The following is a 19,730-nucleotide window of genomic DNA, read 5'->3' as shown; positions in this document are numbered from 1 at the left end:
TGAAGTACTATGACAAGGATCCAATCACAGGGGTCATTTGTATGAAATGTACCACTTTGATACTTATCTAAGGGTCAAGATAGGGGGTTGGCTTATCTATGAGATTGGTTTATCTGCGGTAATAGTTTGTAACCTATATTTCATCCCAGTTAGAGGTTGGTGGGTTAGTCTAGTGGTTAAGATGTTTACTCATCACGCTGAAAACCTATGTTCTATTGCCCATATGGGTATGTGTGAAGCCCTTCTCTGGTGTCCTCTGCCATGATGTTGCTGGACCATGGCTAAAAGTGGGGTAAAACTAAACTCACTCACTCATCCCAAGTGGTGATGATTAAGACTTGGGGTCTTGTTATACAAAGTGATCCTAGTGTTTTGACATTTGTAACTCACATGCTTTATCATGTGCTGTGTGAAGTGGGGCTCTTGAGTATGGGTCTGGGTTCACGCCACACTCTAGTTACATCTTGGAATATGAAGCAGGGGTCCAAATTTAACTGACTGAAAAGTGGAGCGAGAGTCATTATGCATGGAGAGCAGTGAACAAAGTTTCAATTAGGAGATAAACATTATTTGATGGCCATTTGCTGGGTGTTATTTAGCATTTAAATCACAGGAATTCATTTGGAATCAATAGCAATGATGTCAACCATTTAAATGATGTCACTGCTGCTGACTGTGCAATATTGTAAACCAAACGTCACCTTGTTCTTAAATCTTTAGTCAGGGAATCAAATACCATTCAGTCATGTTTTTCAACCAATGAAATTAAAGACCATAGTGACTTTTGATATGCAATTAGGAAACTGGTTGTTGAGAGAGTGTTTTGTTTAAGGGAAGTTTTGTAGTCATAATATGGCTCCATGTGTGACTGAGACTGATCATATGGCTTGAAGAATGCCCAGGCATGGACTCATATAATAAGAAAATAATTAACATTACTTGTCAGATACAAGAAATATATCTGTAATTGTTTACAAATTTGATACTGCGTGTTTGAGATGCAGCTGCAGGTTTGTCACCTTGAAGTTTGTCTTGCCAGGGGAGGGAATCTGGAACACTGAACCGCTACTCCATGCCGATGCTGGCACTCACACACAAGTACGCTTTGAACTGCAGACCCCACCAGCTGGCCCTCAACTGCACCTCCAGGTTAGTAGATTCGTGGCATGCCCTGGGTGATTCTGATTTGGAACATATCAGCAGCAGAATATACTTTTCATGGGAGTCAACTTTATGGATCAGAGGCAGACTCAGTGACTTGGTTGATAATGTACTAACATTGTGGATGATTGCTCATAACAGCAATCACTGGTTTTTGTGATCCAGACTAAGTGATTTGAAGGTATCTATCATGTAGCTGGAATCAGTGTGTGAAATAGTTACCAAACTATGCCAGCAAGTCGGGCCAACTATGCCTGAAAGTTACAAGCCCACATAATAATTCACTAGACCGAAATTTGAATGTAGAAAACTAAACAAAAGATTGCAAGTATATATAATACAATAATATTGTCCACATGACACAGTTTTCATTATTGAGCAGCTAATATGATGAACATTTTTATCAGGCCATAATCTTGCATGATTTCAAGTGCACAGTTATAACTTAACAAGATGGAGACCATGATAAATTTCCAAAATGACCCCATGAAAATTCAGAAGCCAGTGGGGCCAGTGACCAGAGATTTACTGGCCTGACTGGATTTTTACTAGCCACAGGCTAGCAGGGTAGTGGCTATTTCACACAGTGGCTGGAATAGATAGGTAGAAGTAGTGTCATATTTCTTGCATCACATAGAAGCTATGTTGCCAATAGCTTTGTGGGTTTGTGCAACAACAACAAAAAAGCCAGTAAAGTAGACTTTTATTATTTTTGGCACATATATATGAGGATATACATTGGGGGCTAACTTGGCTATACTGTGTTAAAAACCTGTGGAGTGTAGTGGGTGTCCTGGTTGTTAAACCTGGACACGATAGTGAAGCTGCCTTGGGGGCTTAGCCGGTTCCTAAGGGAAATGGCTGAATACCCAAGCTGGCCCAAAGTTGGACGGAAACGTTGCTTAATGGAGGTACCGTTATCTGTATTGAAATTGGTATAGACCAATACAAGGTATGACAAATATAATAGATACTATGCTAGATAAGTATGTTACCTGGATAGGCAGTGGGTGTTAGGTATGGAGCCAGCATGGACTGATGGAGAACCATTGGCGTTGTGAGAACCTGTAGGTCAGGTGTGCAAGGCCCGTGGGCAGGCAGTGATACATATGGCAACTGGTAGAAAGCCAGCGCATAGGAGATTAGACCTGTATGGCAGCTGGTGTAAGGCCAGCGCGGAGGTATGTATTACCCGTATGGCAGCTGGTGTAAGGCCAGCGCGGAGGTATGTATTACCCGTATGGCAGCTGGTGTAAGGCCAGCGCGTAGGTACGTTTGACCTGTATGGCAGCTGGTGTAATTTCCAGTGCGTAGGTGGTATGACCCGTATGGCAGCTGAGGCGAGGTCAGCGTGTAGGTATGTATGACCTGTATGTACAGGTAGGTATTACTAGAATGGGATTGGTGGAAAGGCAGTAACTATATGAGTACTACCTATGACTGAAGGATGCGGAGGGGACGGATGGTGGAATGATAAAAACAATGGCGAGACGGAGTAAGAGGGTGATCACCTGGTAAAGTGGTGTATATATAGATGTAGTGACATATTTCTGGTACCGGGGAGTACAAAACTAAAGACGAAACATAGATGAACATGGAATGAATTATAGTAGAACTGCATCTGGTTGTTGCACAGCTAAAACATAGAATACATGGACAAAGACGCAAATAGAATGCATTATACATGACATGAGGTCTAGTTGCTGCACAAACTAAAATATACAATTTTCTTTATTTATCTTCACAAAAGGGAAATACATGTACATTAGTCTGGATGACCAATATACCCTAAGTCCTAAAAATAACACTTTTGGAACAACTTACCATTTGGATTATGTGTCACGTTGAGAGTTATTCTTTGTTGCTCCTACAGTCGGCTTGCCATCATCGACATTGCTGGTGTGCTGACCTTCTTTGACCCAGACACACGGGTGACAGATGAAGATGGGCGGGAAGTTGTAGGAGAACATCTCAAGTTTGAGAGGAAGGACGTGTGGGACATGAGATGGGCAGAGGTGAGGTCTTTACTAGAGTGTTCCATGCTGTCTGTTTAAGCATTTAAGATATGTCTTATCATTTCATTTACGTTTTACTCACATTTTGCCAGGGGTATGAAAATGGACTCCATCAGTTCATGTGTACCTAGTTCCTTTCTGGAGCAAAACTTTCAAACCTTTCAATACTCCCCTTCCACTTTCCTATATACAGGGATGAGAATTTTCTGCGAACCTGCGGAATTCCTCATATTTGATGACACTGTCACTTGTTCATAAAATATAGTATATTGGTTCAATTAACAAGACTCCAAAGAGGCCTAGCCCATTTTCCTCTGTTTTCACTTATACCTGTTCTCATTCCTGTATATATACACCAAAAACTTTGACATAATCATAACTAATAGACATATTCATGGAGAGTATTTTGCTATTGCAGGGGATATTGATGCGTTTGTCTTCTTGTTAATCATTTTATGGAGTTTCTTTTTACAGTGACATTGAGACTCCATAGTAGCAACATTCTTAGTAGTTTCAGCATGAAAGTTATTACTTTTTACATCAGCTATCATTTCGAATGAAGCCAAGTCTGATTTCAAAATGGGAATTTCAAAAGTATCTTTTTGTAATACAATATCATCACACACTAATTTGCACAAAGTTATGGTGTGTTCAAAATAAGTCGCTTTGCGTATTTCTGCACTCATCTCTCCTCAGCAAAGTCCTTTTTTTAATGTTTCCTGTCTCCCTACCACTGAGAACAATAACAAATAACAACAAATAACAAATAACAGTGTTTTGTGTAAGAAATAATGATCACCATCATCATCCTGTCATGTCTAGGACAACTCTGAGCTGTTTTCTATGATGGAGAAGACAAGGATGTACATCTTCAGGAACCTGGACCCAGAAGTGAGTACATTACTGATACCAACCCCAAAAGTTGGGAGACTTAAACATTGTTGTTAGGATGTCCACAGGTCGCTTTACAGAGCCTTTATATTTTTACTTAAGGTATTTTTACTTAATGATTACATCTAACTTTCCAGTTGAAAAAGGAACTGCTGAATGAGAGCATTGTAATGTATTGGGCACTCTTTTTAACAACCCAACCAAACTCATACCTTGTTACTGAGGTTTATAGGGAAAATCACAGTGATTAAAACATGTAGCAACATTCATATTGGTTATGATTATGCACAGTGGTCTGCAGGTCTGGGGACCTACTTTCATGGCTTGTTATCAGTCTGGCTTGTAAACATGATGTAGTGAGTAATATACATCCATCTGCTTACAAAATATGCTAGCACATGTTACCTGTCAAATCAAATATTAATTGTTGGGATTTCATTTTTTAAAGAGCACCTCATCCTCTTCTGATCCTCACATTATCATTTGTTCCCAAAAAATGTTACCCATCGGTCACACAGTAACACAGGGATACAGTGAAATGTGCATTATTATGAGTGTAGTGATCCCATGGAATCTGAGCAAGAAAGCAGTGCTACAATCCTTGTGAAACATCTACTTTACAAAAAAGAGATAACTCAGATGTCTTTCAAAGTGCATACCACTAGGAAATACAACTGAGACATTGCCATTTTTGTGACTATGTTGTGTTGATTCCAGGAGCCCATCCTGTGCAGTGGCTACATCTGCCAGTTCAATGACCTCCAGATCAAGTCAGTCCTGCTTGATGAGATCATGAAGGACCCTGAGAACCCCACCAAGGAGGAAATTGTTGAGATGGAGATCAAGGTAGTAGACGACTTTTGGACATGCTGAAGATGTATACTTAGATTCAGCTGGGTAGCACTGTTATAGTTAGCTATGGATAATGTACTTCCTCCTTCATTTGTTTAATATCTAAATCCCATGTCACTCCTGGGTCTACAGATCGATGAGTTTGAAATGTATGCACTCTAGGATTTTCACCACCACAATTCACTGTGGTTGGGTTGAAATCATTTATCAAGCCACAACAGTGTTCACAAATGGTGTTTCTCAGTAACAGGACATTTGGGTCCTGTCAGTTTCAGATGTCTGTCTGACTAACTAAAAATTAACAAGACATGCCAGATTGGTCCAAGGCTCAGGCATTTAGCACCACATTTATCTGTGAGTGAAACCATATACATACTGATCACAACAATGTTTAACCCAACACTCATTCATTCTGGTGCCATTCTCACTGCCTTTTAAGATGCTTATTACAAAATTTTCAGTCATTTTGAATGACATGGTTGATTTTTCTTCCAAATGTTCTGTTTAAAAGTCAAACAGTATGTATGAATGATGTTGGTTGCAGTCACTCCGAGACACTCGTGACTTGCTGGACAAAGTGGGCATAGCTGATGCACAGCAGTTTATAGAAGACAATCCACATCCCAGGCTGTGGTAGGTAGCAACTTCTGTCTATATTTAGGGGCATTGTTTTATTAAGAGCAAGTGTGCAGAGTTGTGTCCCTTATGTGTACCAGTATAATCTATTTGACATTTGTGCCCACTATGATACTTGGTTTGATAGCTCCAGCCCATTTTGATGAGCTGCACAAAATTTGTAACCATTAAAGAACCACATCACATCTGGAATACTGTGAAAGAGACATTAAAAACCAACTCGGCCATTCATTTGCAATAGGTGGCCTTGATCTGTGAAAAATCTTGTCCTAGCAAGAATCATTGCTCCAACCACTTTAATTTAATCAGGTTTCTTGAATTTTGATGTCAACTTTGATGTTAATGCCGGCAATTATTGGCATATTATTATTTAATGAAAGGATCATTCATTATATTATTCATTAGGGTTTTTTGGTCTGATAAGATGTAGAAAAAATTTGGTCTTCCCAACCTATACTACATATTTGGCTGATGTGATTTTGGAATAACATCACAGAAGACTGTTCAAGTGTTTTAAGAACAATGAATGTGACAACCTGCTGCAGTCGGCTATTTCCAGACTGTCGAACATTTGGCATAAACTAGTCAATCAGCATGAAGCAAACAATACAACATCACTTTCTTGATAACGGTGGTAGAACCAACTGTTATAAACAAGTTGTTCATCTATATATTGTTTTCCTTCCTTACCACTGCCTCTCAGAGAAGTTACTATGATGATCAGGGAGAAATACCCATACAAGAAATATTCCCAAATAATTTCCCCAGGCGGCTGTTGGCAGAGAGTTCTCTAGAGCAGCTGAACCTGAAGGTGGCGGAGACAGCATTTGTCAAGTGTAAGGACTTCCAGGGTATCGAGTTTGTCAAGCGACTAGGAAACCTACAGGTACATATTCTCAGTCCTATATATTTTCTGAATTCGAAAACTGTTCGGGCAAGGACATTAATATGTTATATCAGTACTACAATGTATTTGTGTTGTATTAAATGACGGATTATGAAACACTGTTTAACTTGGCTCAGATTTGATTTCCTGTATTTTAAGTCTCATTATTCATAGCAGATCGAAAACACTTGTACCTGTCTGCCAATGTACTGCAATGTCAGTTTCAGTAGACTTTTGTCTCAACATATATATTATATTATTGTATTGCTGTAACTGTTACTAGACATGAGTTCTAGATTGTTTTAGGTTTGCAGACCAGTGAATTGACCAGCGTACATGTTTCATTTCAGAATGAAACAATGAAGCAAGCTGAGGTAGCAGCCTATTTCCGCCGCTTTGAGGAAGCTGAGAAAATATATGTCGAGATGGACAGAAGGTAGTGTTATAGTCATTTACTATAAATCAGTTAACAGAACTGATAGTATCTTTATTGGTATGATATGAGAGCATGTTCAGACTAGTGATCTAAGATGCTGTGTCTTAGTTATGTAGGGTGTGACTGGTTGTTTATTCTTGTTATCTGTCTGCCCAGAACATTGGTTTATGAGCACCATAAAGTTCCTGTGGGTTTCAGGATAGTCATGAATGTAAGACCTGTATCTTTTTCAGGTTGCCTCACACTCAGCTGACATTGCTTTCTTCAGGTACAGCTGAAATATTGTCTGTATCTGCTTATTAGAGCTGCATGCTAAATAGTTCAGTCAGCCTGCCTGATCCTGTGGGGTAGAATTTGTTATATTGTTTATTATTATGTCCCATTTAGTGAACTACAATTCATTGAACAAAACACTGATGTTGCGAGCATTGTAGATGGCAGTTGTGGTTGGTGTGCTATAGACATATTGTTGGAGGTGTTGATGAGAGTTGCGACTGGTTTGTGTTAGACATCTTGTTGATGGAGTTGATGAGAGTTGTGACGGGTGTTGGACAGGGACCTGGCAGTGAATCTGCGTAAGAAGCTGGGTGACTGGTTCCGGGTGGTACAACTGCTGAAGACTGGGTCTGGAGGAGATGATCTACAGCTGGAGGAGGCCTGGAACGCTATAGGGGACTACTATGCTGACAGGCAGAAATGGTATGTTGAATCACACATGCAGTTGTGTTATGGGTCTTTCTCTGCTCAGTATTTTGAAACAGATTTAAGGCCGCGTGCATGTAAGAAGTGGGTTTAATGTTTTGTCAAATCCTCATTAGGGACACAATTTTTTGGTAACCACTATGAATGGAGTGACCAACAGTGTATACCATGAAGGAAATCAACAATAGATCAAATTTTAAAACCAGCATTGAGAATTGATATTTGACCTAAGTGGCCCTTGCCTTATATTTTCCATGATCTATGTGATTATGCTTTTTTCACTAAAGAATTTTCTTGGCCTAAGTGCCAAAAGGTCAGTAAAAGGTAAGAAAATTGCTGCTTTGTTTGTTTTGAGGTTATTTACTCAGATAAATATTTACAATAATCAAAATATCCTTTTTGATACACTTTGTTTTACCTCTGTATTATTTTGTGTAAAAGTTCACTGGTAAAACTAAAATTAGACGTGTATGAAACTGGAAAACAAAAATATATACTTAACTTCAGTATCATATGTGAAAGTGATGGGGCAATATCATTTGATGCATCATACGCATTTCCAGTGAGTGTTTACCCAAGTTACCAAGGAAAGTTGGTTACATATCTGTAGATACATCTGTAGTGACAGTATAATGGTGTGTGGTTCCAGGCAGCAGGCAGTAACATACTATGTGCAGGGCCGGAACCAGGAACGTCTGTCGGAGTGTTACTACATGCTGGAGGACTACTCAGGGCTGGAGAAGATGGTGCAAGCTCTGCCAGAGAACCACAAGCTGTTGCCAGTATGTGGTCATGTTCGTCACTTCAACAATTATCACAAGGAAACACTGCACTGGGGATTATTTGTTTCAGCAAGTCTCCTCAGTGGTTCTGGTTTTCCACTCCCCATGAGGGTGTTAAGATGGAATAGGACCCAAAACTCCATGGTTGTAATAACTTTGTGATCATGACATTTTGACATGGATGGTAGTGTGGCTTATAATTTGCATGCTTTCATCAACTTTAATGTTTTAATGGCTGCCATAATATAGCAGGAGTATTGCTGAAAATGGCATAAGCACCTTCGTTTTATCACACAGTTTAGAGTACATATGCATGTATACTGACAAAATTATATTTGTTTTCATTTTGCTTCAAAAAGACATATTTATGTGACTGTATGCCTGTAACGTGTTTGTTTTGTTGCAAGGACATTGCAGGGATGTTTGTCAGTGTTGGCATGTGCAAGCAAGCTGTGGAAGCCTACATAAGGGTAAGAGAGTAGTATTTAATCACTGATAAGCTTAGTTATGGAAGACAGGCTTACTTTTGTTTTACTCAAATGTTTATCCTAGGGTCCAGAACTGCTCTGTTATTGAAAATGGTAGGTCTAACAAGGTTATTTGGACCTACTGTTTTACATGTGTAGTTAAAACCACATTGTAATATTTGAACAAATTAATGTTTTGGAAAATATGTATTAAAACATGTTTCCCTAGTAGTAAGAATTTGGTATTTAAAGACATGTAGCAAGAATATGTTGAATGATAGGTTCGGTATTTTTCGAACAGTTTTCAAGCCTAAACCCAACCAGACTGTGCACATTGCAGCAATGCTTCCAATGAAATTATTCACATTAGCAGACTATCAATTGAAGTAATCGTTTATTGCTTATAAACATACTTCATGACCAATGTCTGAGGTAGATTTACCTCCCCTCCCTTATAGGGAATCCCTTGTTAATGAAGGTTGACTAGGCGTTATTATATGGTGAAAGTTAAAACAGTAAAGACATTGTTGTTTTGATTTTCAGTTGTTGTTATCTGTCAGTGCCAAAAGTTTACCCAAACCTTTTTGATATATGAAGACATTGTTTTCTGAAACTAATTACTAATTCAGTGTTTTATATATCTCATCATGATACTTAGACAAACTTGTACCAGTATTCATCCTGATTACAGTGTAACCGAGTGAAAGCTGCCATTGACAGCTGTGTCCATCTCAACCAGTGGAACACAGCTATAGAGCTGGCCAAGAGTCACAATGTACGCGAGATTGACTCTCTCCTGGCAAAGTATGCTAGCCATCTATTAGAGAAGAACAAGATCATCAATGCTATTGAGTTGTACCGCAAAGCTGGACACTACTTCGATGCTGCCAAACTTCTCTTTAAGGTGAGTGGTCAGTGTGTATGGTCTGTGAAAATTTAAATTCTCGATTGGAGACAATGATAGAGTTCAGATCACAGGTAGTGTTGGAATAGGAGACATTTGTTGGTGGTATTCAGATGTAGCAGACATTTGTCATAGACATCCAGGTTCATTGGATCATTTTTTGTGTTTGAATTTTTCTATCATGCAGCATATGGTTTTCAGCCTTCAAGAGATGCCAACCATTACAGTTTAGGTGGAATAATTATGGCATTTTTAACAAAATTCAAATTATTATATATGAAATGTTGTACATTTTGTGAAAAAAATATCAGCAGTATTTTCAACCAATTATTTTCTTTGCTGCAGACATTGTCACACATTCAGTCGGATCATAGTCACTTGTTCTAGTTTTTACTGAGGACGGTAAACACATTTTGTGGTGTCAGAACGCTATGCAGTATATGCAATGCAGACAATGATGGTGATTATTAGTTGCTTTAAAATAGCTTTCGTGGCCTCAGCTATTTCCTTAATGTTTCTGAAGTGGAGTTGGTATGTCTGGGTGTGCCGTGCATCAAGCACAAGTATTTTGTCATTATCACTCAGATAGCGGACGAACAGATGAAGCAGGGGAGCAAGCCTTTGTATCTGAAGAAGCTGTATGTCTTGGGAGGCCTGCTTATCGAGCAGTACCATGAGATGATGAAACTCACATCCAGGAATAAAGGCAAGAATGCTGGCAAGAAAGCTGTAGAGGTGAGTAGCATAAGATGTGCAAGACAATTTGTGTTATGTAAGACATATGTCATGCCTTGAAAAGATGAATGCATTTAATGGACATAGCTACATTAAAGTATTGTCTGAAGCTTGAGAGGAAACTGCACAGAAATCTGCATTAAAATAACTGATTAGCAAGTTAATGTTGTTCAACATTATACTCAGCAATAGAAACACTATATGTCTTGTGGCCTGTAAATAATCCAGTGAAATAACTGTGGCCCAGTTAAAATGATTTACTGCCAATGTAATACAGCGGGAACATACTGACTGCCAAATGCTCCTCCCCTGCCCCACCTCAATGAAATAACAAAAAAAAAAGGTTTAGATACAGGAGTTTCAGTTACTGTAACAGCATATCTTTAGGAGCCCCAAATCTTTTCTAATCTGAACTCTGCTCCCACTATGAAACATGAATTTCTGAATCTCATAGTAAAGCCATTCCCTGTATGTGAATACCTGACAGGCCACCTCAGCTCTGGCTGGATTCTTGGAAGAAGACTCAGCAGCCATGTCCGATACCAAGCTGATCGACAGCGCATGGCGGGGGGCTGAGGCCTACCACTTCTACATCATGGCTCAGAGGCAGCTGCATGAAGGTAGGGTGGGAGTAATTACAGGACTAGAAACACACCTATGTCAATGAGTATTGACATGATTGTATATGTTGTAGGCTATATGGATGAGGAATACCATGACTGCATATGTTGTAGACTGTATGGATGAGTGATACCGTGATTGTATATTGCAGGCTATATGGATGAGTGATATGATTGTTCATTGTTGGCTGTGTGGATGAATGATACCATGCTTGTTTATTGCACTCTATGTGGATGAGTGATACCATGATTGTTTATTGCAGGCTATGTGGATGAGTGATACCATGATTGTTTATTGTTTATTGCAGGCTATGTGGATGAGTGATACCATGATTGTTTATTGTTTATTGCAGGCTATGTGGATGAGTGATACCATGATTGTTTATTGCAGGCTATGTGGATGCTGCTATGAGAACATCCCTGCATCTGAGAGAGTATGAGGACGTCATCAATCCTGTTGACATCTATTCTTTGTTAGGTGAATATTGTAACTGTCAAGACTTTAGATGACCAGTGTAACTCTAAAAATCACCAATATCTCTTTTGTACATACAGGTAGATATTGTGAAGATCATTACACAAAATATGACAATAAAAGTGCTTTTTACTGATGACATAGAGAAGACATCTCAGGCATGCAATTGTTCTGCAAGCAAATATAGCCTTGCTGACAAGAATGCTGTGATTTTCTCTGTGATCCAAAACATTCAGGATCAGGGGTGCATGACAGAAATACTGATGTCAAGATGTTGTTGGGAATATGGATTAGCTACAATGACTTGATGATATACATTATGATTATTACCTTGTCTGTCAGTTTGAAAGTTTCACCTTGTTTTCCAGCTCTGTGTGCATGTGCTAACAAGGCATTCGGGACATGCTCTAAAGCTTTCATTAAGCTGGAGTCCATCGACGTCCTCACACCAGAACAACGACAACCATATGAGGAGCTTGCTCTTGAGATATTCACAAAGTAAGTAGAACTGTACAGAACACTTCCTGGATTTATCGACCATAGTCCATACTTGCAGTGTTTGGTTACACTAGCTCTGTAATACCTACGCTGAAATGCTTATCAGTACATAAAAAAAAATAGAATGCATGTTTTGTTCTGGAGATTAAACTGATCTCCAAATGTTTATTTCTGTGTGTCTTGTACACAGCTATCTCATTGTTTACAATGTATTCTAGACATTCACCTAAAGACAGTCGAGTGAATCGCATAGAGTGTAACAGTTGTGCCTCCCAGATCCCGGACTGGTAAGTAGGGACCTTCTGTTCTCGAGGTCACAGTTGTTTTGCTGCTGTAATGACCAACATTTGGTGAGGGTCTTTTGGGCCTTTTCATCATTAAGTTAGAAAGGCCGATTGATGATACTCATATTTTATCGAACTGAAATCCTCAGTGCTCAGTGAAAATCAGCCTTATGTCTGACAGAAAAAGGCTGAGTTTATTTTCATCAAATGTATTGAGAAAACACTGATAATGGGGAACTTAAGTGAAAAGTCTTATGTTATGTCTGTCGTAGAATTTATGAAAATGTTTTGAGCTGTCCAAATATGGTATCAAGTACTGTATGTTGTTGACGTTAAGTCTAATTAGTTACCATTACTTCCTATTTAGTTTTTCTTGAAAACTGAAATTTCTCAGTTCTGTACTATCATGTGCTTTGGATCTTCTTTTGAACGCCATTTTAAATAGACACAGTTTTAGTGAAAGCAGTCCAATGTCCTTTGATATTATGTAAAATGATCTGTAAGAGAAAGGGAGAAGATATATTTGCAGTTTGATAAATTCATTTTGTCAGGTCGACCTCCTGTCCAAGCTGTGACACCAAGTTTCCAACCTGTATAGTGACAGGTCGACCTATCATGGAGTATGAGTACTGGCTGTGTAGCAGCTGCAAACACAGAGCTATACAGACGGAGATCAGCCAGAAGTCCACATGCCCTCTGTGTCATGTCAAGGTCTAGGTCAAGGTGAAGGACTAGGTCAAGGTTGTGGGTGAATAGGTAGCACAGTTCCTAATATGTACAGCTAGTGACATGCTGTACTGCCACATGTGATATATAAGGTCCAGAGTCCAGACTCTATGACAGCAGAAAATGATGCCTCAACAATTCATGCTACTTTACTTCAAGCCATATTCTGCAAGTGTTCTACCTTCTTATCAAGAGTGAAGTTCCTTCAAATGTCCTACAACTTGAGTCAGATGTGAATGCCACATGCTGTGTGTCAACTGTGATAAGTTTCGAATCTCAATCATTCAGTAGCGTGTTCGTTGTTGCTGTAATTTCTGTACCTCTGCTTATGGAATGTGTTAAGATGTACAACATGAGAATCCCATGGTCACATCACATATGTGAAACTTACGTCACTGCTTTATAGCCGTTTTGGATATTTCCACTCTGAGACTCTCAAATGTTAACCAGTGCATGTCTTACCATGTGCAAGAAATTACACGTTTGTTGGTAGATGCACCAGATCTTTCAAATTACCAATCCTTAAAATTAATTCATTATAAATGGACAGACCAAACTGTTTAACGTCTTACCGGTTTGTGATATATTTGTTATTTCAGGGATAAGCTGCCATTGAAATCAAAACTACAAACTCAAGCATGTGTATGTTGACGTTTGAGTTCAGCAAAAGCTGCAGATACCCATCTACATGTTCAGGTTTATGAGCGTATGCTACCTATGCAGTGACTTGTACAGTGTTATGCTTGTTGTTATAATATTGCTTCTCCGTCCAGTCTGAAAATCATAAAGAAATAACATGTCATGCAATGTATCAATATATATGAAACATTCCAACCTAAATATCTAGTTATTAAATATATATCATTCATATCATTACTGTTTGTTATTATCTTCAGTATTTAGTATCTAAGGTAAGTTCATTAAATTCTTTGCAATTACGCATCTTCAAGAGGAATAGTATCCTTAACTTTATGTCTTATGTTGTCACCCATCTTTGGAACTGTGTAGGAAAGATCAATGGTCAGGTTACCCTTCACACAAATATTTCAGTGGTGCAAGCATTGGTCATATAATGCATGTGAGTGAGTGAGTGAGTTTAGTTTTACATCACACAGTTATCCAGCTATATACAGCAACAGTCTGTAAATAATCAAGTCTGGTACAGACAATCCAGTGATCAACAGCAAAAGCATTGATCTAAACAATTCAGATATGATGACATGTCAACCAAGTCAGTGAGCCTGTCCACCCAATCCTAACCCCTGATCTTTATGGGTTCTGTAGCATGTAGCATTATAGCACCAGAAGCACTGGAAGTTAAAAAACCGAACAAGTGAAATAAACAGGCTGCCATGTGGCTGCAGGCATTTGGCAATTTCAGCTTTCACCAGTGTTAGGGATAATGTAAACTTGGATAAATAATAAAACCTCAGTGGCATAGGTTTTTGAAGCTTCTTTCAAATCAATTCCACTTCCATTGTCTCATTTGGACAAAGCTAAAGAAAAAAAACCAAATACTGATGGAGACCTTTTTAAATATATTTATTCCTTTATATATGACTGTCCAGAAATCTGATGAATCACATTAATCATCACAGAAATGGTGATGCACACACTAGCACTAATCCAGAATCACTCCTCTCACATTGAATTTACCCGCATCATATATGGTTGGAGTTCACAAAACAATGTTACATTAAACAATTCGAAAAAGACCATAACAACCCTGGATAAAACAGGCTACTTCGAAACTATCACAAAGGAAAGGAAACTCTTGATGGTCCATGCAGAGACGAACAAGATACAGTGGACACATTCCGTCTGACCATCTGGACACATCAAGGAAGGACAAGAATTACAATTAGTCTTCTTTTTGGCATACTGGAAACAAAAATATGTAAACCAGTATTGGACATGTTCATATGGTAAAAATAACACCCTTTTCTTTCTTTTTTTTGACACAATATAAACTATGGGATACATAAGAAAAACAAAGGTTGTATTCAGAACTCATGGCTCTGATTTGTCCAGAGACTTCCTGTTGTTGAAATATCAGAAAACACTTCCCGATGGTCTCTTAACTTACTTTCACTCATTACAGTCATATTGGGTCACTTGATGTAATTTCCATAGACTTATCTGGGTTTTTTTCAGTGTAGTAGAAATAGTTTTCTTGGATTTGGGTAAAATTTGACTGACAAATGTGAAATGTCAGTTTTCCGACCACTATTTAACTAATGACATCACATTTATCAATTCATGTATGATTCAACACTGCACAATCCCATAAGCCGCCATGTTAAAGGAGTTCTTGGCACTGTACACATGTTGATGAACTTATTGCCATTCAATAAATAAGCAACGGAAAATTAAACAAATTATGATATTGTAGGTAAGATGATTCCCCACAAATGTGCAAAATTTGACTTGGATCTTAAAGAGTTATATTCCTGAAAATTATTTATGCTGCATTTAATGAACATGAAAGTCTATGGAAATTACGTAAAGTGGCCCAATATAACTGGCATGAGTCTTGATTCATTTTGATTCATATGAACATGTCAAATAACTGCCGGTTCTTGTTATTTGATAGTGCAATGGTCATGGACTTAGGGGAGTTCTTACACTTTTATCCTGTCTTGTTCAACTTACAACTGTTGTCAACAAATGTCAACAAAATACTGTCTATATTGTACATCATTACACTTCTTGGTAGAAATGTTCATGAACAATCAAAGCAGCCTCCAAATTCCATCAAGTACAACATGCAAGCATACAAACCTCTCACAAAGTGAAACACATTTCAAATGCTGATGCTTGACAGTCAAGTATAATGATTTCTATAATCAACACAAGAACATTCTCTGAAGAGTGCTAAGCTGGAAAATGCCTATCCCACATCAGTAGCACAATGTTCCTACCAGAGGTTACAACACTATAGCTGCTCCAGAATGACTGACAGTATGTGATGAGGCTAGAGAAAATATTCACAATAGTGATCAGCTTGGAATATGACAAAGCTAATGATTTCATCATCACCTATAGACATCGCATGTAAAATACAAAAAGGTCTATGCAACAAGAGATTGATCAGCGTGGACAAACCACTTGATACAACCCCATGTTCCATGACCTTCAATTCTTGAAATACATTGTTGGTTCCTATCAAATATTTGTTGGGTTTTCTTGTGGAATGCCACACACCAAATGTCAGTTCTATGACAATAAAACAGTCAATTCCAATACATCATCATAAAATTCTGGCACACTAAGGGAGGTAACTCTGAATGACAATCCAATGACCCGACAATGGACTTACCCTATCCAGCTTTTAAGTGTAACGTGTTTACATGATAAGTGTAATAAGATGTGTCACTCATGATAAAGAAAATGACAAAACTTTCACCGGTATGGCCCCTCCCTACTAAATGGAACTGTGGTGAATCTGCAGCTTTGACCCAACAAACAGCAGATCTACATGTAACTGATGTTCCAAGACAAACTGCAGCATGTTGAACCACTGGCCACCCTGAACAAAAATTTATTAGAAGCTTGTAGCATCACAGTTCAATTTCTATATTATGCTTATTTGACCAGGAAATAAATACTGAATGGGTCAGGAAATTTGCATACATCTATTTGAGTATATATGATTATATATCATTATTACACAGATAGTTTACACTTTTTGATTAAATATGGAGCTTGCCCAAATGAAATACATTTTAGGATGTTCTCCCTTCAGAGAAGAGAAGGATATATTGTTGTTGTTTTTATATCAGAATGAAATGGTTCAAGGAAACACTGTGTGACAAATACTTAATTCAAAACAAAATGGTGTGATCCTATTTGAGACCACATGAAATTTAAAGAAGAAATAAAATAAGTAAGTAGTTGTCCTAAAATCAATCACCTCAATATCTAAATTTGTTCACTGGCTCAAACTAGCTCCTTTTTGTAGGTAGCTGCATCTCGGTCCTGTAGGTTTCTTGGCTATTCATATTTAAAGATAGTGACACTGAAAGCTGTCAAAACCGGCATCTGTCTAATCCGGCAAGTTGTCAACATTGGCATAAAGTCCATGGCTTGCACAGCCACAGCTGTACAATCCGACACATTGTTTAAAGAGGTTTTTCTTCAGTCCCAAATGACTGTCGGTTTAGACAGCTTCTACTGTATTTTCAATTTTGCTTCAAGTTCCAATGTGCTTGAAATACAAAGGTCTGTGTCCAAACATTTTTTATGAATACTGTGATGATAGACATCACAGTTTAAATAAGGCAATCATTGTCCATTATTGTACACAACAAGATATAAATCCCAGCCACAGTGTAGCAAAAAAAAGGATCAACAAAACAAATTACAAAGAAATACCAAGTAATTTCTATACCCATTTTCTGATTTCACAGAGATGACTGAACAATAAACAAACCTGAAAGTATTCTAATTGACAAATATAAACCAAACCAAACCTAACCACAAAATTTCCAACAAATGAAAAAACTGCAATCAAGATGAAGAAGAAAACTGTGGTCAGCCTTTCCAAAGATCTCATCCGTCAAAGGGATTGAGTGAGTGAGTATGATTTTACATTGCTTTAACAATCTTCCAGCAATATCATGGTGGAGAACACCAGAAATGGGCTTCACACATTGTGCCCATATGGGGAATCGAACTCAGACCTTCAGTGTGGCAAGCAGATGCTTTAACCATAAGGCTACCCCTTGTCAGATGCCCTAATACAGTTCCGTATGTGCAATGATTTAAGATGTGATTTGTCCACACATGGAATGATGAAAACCATTGCAGGAACAATATATGTTCTATACAATATCTTATTTCAAGATATTATTTAGATCTATAGTTCAACCAACACCCAAACTGATGTTATGTGACAAACACATTTCATATTTGCATAGAGAAGTAAATAACATTTTCTGAGTGTTGGGTTCACTCAGCGACACAATTTCATTCAAAGTCAATGGAAGATGTTAGCACAAGTGGTCATCCAAAAACACAGACACAAGATGGCTGGAAAATGTTGTTCAACAATTACATGCCAGCCATGTTAGAAACAGAAAGTTGTTAAACTCAAAGTGGATTTCAAAGTAACAAATGTATGATACATGGTCTACTGTATGATGTAACCGCACATGAAGATTTAACATAATCCAATCACTGAACTCCTGTCACTGCCGAGATAAGGCTCTGTCAGTTCTTGATATTCTCTTGACATTGTCAACATGGTCTCAAGTTAACGCTTCCTAGACTAGACACTAAATACTGTCTTGACTAAATATGATCAAGAAGTGAACTGTGACAGCACGAAGCATTCCGTAAAACTATACTATCAAATCTTAAATTCATAAATATACTGAGAGAAACAAATAGGGAACAGCACTTCACAGCAGTTATCCTTTATTTTTTCTCAGATTTCATCCCAATGTGCTAATCAAAGCTGATGATGAAAACAGGATATTACTTGAATTGAACACTTGAATTTTTCTGATTTTCTTTATTTGTTTCTCTTATGCATATTAGTTTTGATTAAGTCACTGTAATTACACAAGAACATGCAAGCAGGTTAATGAGCAGTATCTGGGTACATGAAGAAGTTGTCTGACACACAAGAGATTGCTGACACAATACAGGGTCTGCTACTAAGCAGCAGCTACAATGGCACTGTGTATACTTGTATCTGTATCCTGTATTAGCACTTTTAATACCACAATTGAAATACATTTGTCAAAACGAAAATAACAGTCCCTAGCACAATTGGTAGTTTATGCTGCAACAGCAAAACCTGTTCACAATTTTGTTTGATTTGCTGTCTAACACTTGACAAAATATGTATGACAATTTTCATCAAATACGTCAACACGTAAAGAAAAATAAAATGTTTCTGTTACTAGTTTATGAACAATAAGCTCATGAGATACTTACATTCACAATCACTCATTTTACTTCTTAAATTTGACAAATTACATTCATGAAAACAAAGGACTGCTCTTTAAACATGATTTTCATTGCAAAGAAGAAAAATATAGTGTAAACTCTCCATAATTCACAAATCCCAAAGATTAAATCCTGTCAGATGAGATGCTTATCTCCACAGTCTATTCAACCCCAAATCAATTACAGCTTACTCTTCATCACCATATCAACAGGAGTGGTATTGATGCATCCATGCCAACAGGAGTGGTATTGATGCATTCATACTGATGAGCGATGATGCATCCATATGAAGAGACTCAGATCATTCATACCAACAGGAGCAGTAATGATGCATCTATACCAACAGGAGTGGTGATGATGCATCTTTACCAGCAGTAGAGGTGATGATGCATCCATATGAACAGACTCAGATCATTCATACCAACAGGAGCAGTAATGATGCATCTATACCAACAGGAGTGGTGATGATGCATCTTTACCCGCAGTAGAGGTGATGATGCATCCATACCAGGAGTGGTGATGATGCATCCATACCAACAGGAGTGATGATGATGCATATATATTCGCAGCAGAGGTGATGATGCATCCATACCAACAGGAGTGGTGATGATGCATCCATACCAGCAAGAGCAGCAATGATGCATTTATACCAGCAAGTGCGGTAATGGTGCATTCATACCAACTGAAGCAGTGACAATGCATCCA

At 38.1% G+C, this 19,730-nt stretch overlaps 1 protein-coding gene across 2 annotated transcripts in view; it reads left to right on the top strand.

The window, feature by feature from the left end:
* The window catches only part of LOC137277898 (WD repeat-containing protein 35-like), a 29,800-nt gene extending 15,857 nt beyond the window's left edge, over nucleotides 1–13,943 (top strand). For both annotated transcript variants that reach the window (XM_067809892.1, XM_067809891.1), the window contains 17 exons: nucleotides 1,040–1,149; nucleotides 3,035–3,176; nucleotides 3,999–4,067; nucleotides 4,785–4,913; nucleotides 5,464–5,552; nucleotides 6,324–6,441; nucleotides 6,792–6,877; nucleotides 7,433–7,576; nucleotides 8,229–8,361; nucleotides 8,769–8,831; nucleotides 9,520–9,732; nucleotides 10,318–10,467; nucleotides 10,955–11,087; nucleotides 11,479–11,565; nucleotides 11,931–12,060; nucleotides 12,279–12,347; nucleotides 12,896–13,943. In XM_067809892.1, the coding sequence (XP_067665993.1) occupies nucleotides 1,040–1,149; nucleotides 3,035–3,176; nucleotides 3,999–4,067; nucleotides 4,785–4,913; nucleotides 5,464–5,552; nucleotides 6,324–6,441; nucleotides 6,792–6,877; nucleotides 7,433–7,576; nucleotides 8,229–8,361; nucleotides 8,769–8,831; nucleotides 9,520–9,732; nucleotides 10,318–10,467; nucleotides 10,955–11,087; nucleotides 11,479–11,565; nucleotides 11,931–12,060; nucleotides 12,279–12,347; nucleotides 12,896–13,061 (2,031 nt within the window). In that variant the 3' untranslated portion in view covers nucleotides 13,062–13,943. The remainder of the gene's footprint in view (nucleotides 1–1,039; nucleotides 1,150–3,034; nucleotides 3,177–3,998; nucleotides 4,068–4,784; nucleotides 4,914–5,463; nucleotides 5,553–6,323; nucleotides 6,442–6,791; nucleotides 6,878–7,432; nucleotides 7,577–8,228; nucleotides 8,362–8,768; nucleotides 8,832–9,519; nucleotides 9,733–10,317; nucleotides 10,468–10,954; nucleotides 11,088–11,478; nucleotides 11,566–11,930; nucleotides 12,061–12,278; nucleotides 12,348–12,895) is intronic.
* The last annotated feature ends 5,787 nt before the right edge of the window (nucleotides 13,944–19,730 follow it).

This window comes from Haliotis asinina, chromosome 3 (genome assembly GCF_037392515.1).
Source record: "Haliotis asinina isolate JCU_RB_2024 chromosome 3, JCU_Hal_asi_v2, whole genome shotgun sequence".
In the NCBI taxonomy this organism is placed as follows: domain Eukaryota; kingdom Metazoa; phylum Mollusca; class Gastropoda; order Lepetellida; family Haliotidae; genus Haliotis; species Haliotis asinina.
Note: the sequence above shows the minus strand (reverse complement) of the source record. Positions and strands in the feature narration are given on the sequence as shown.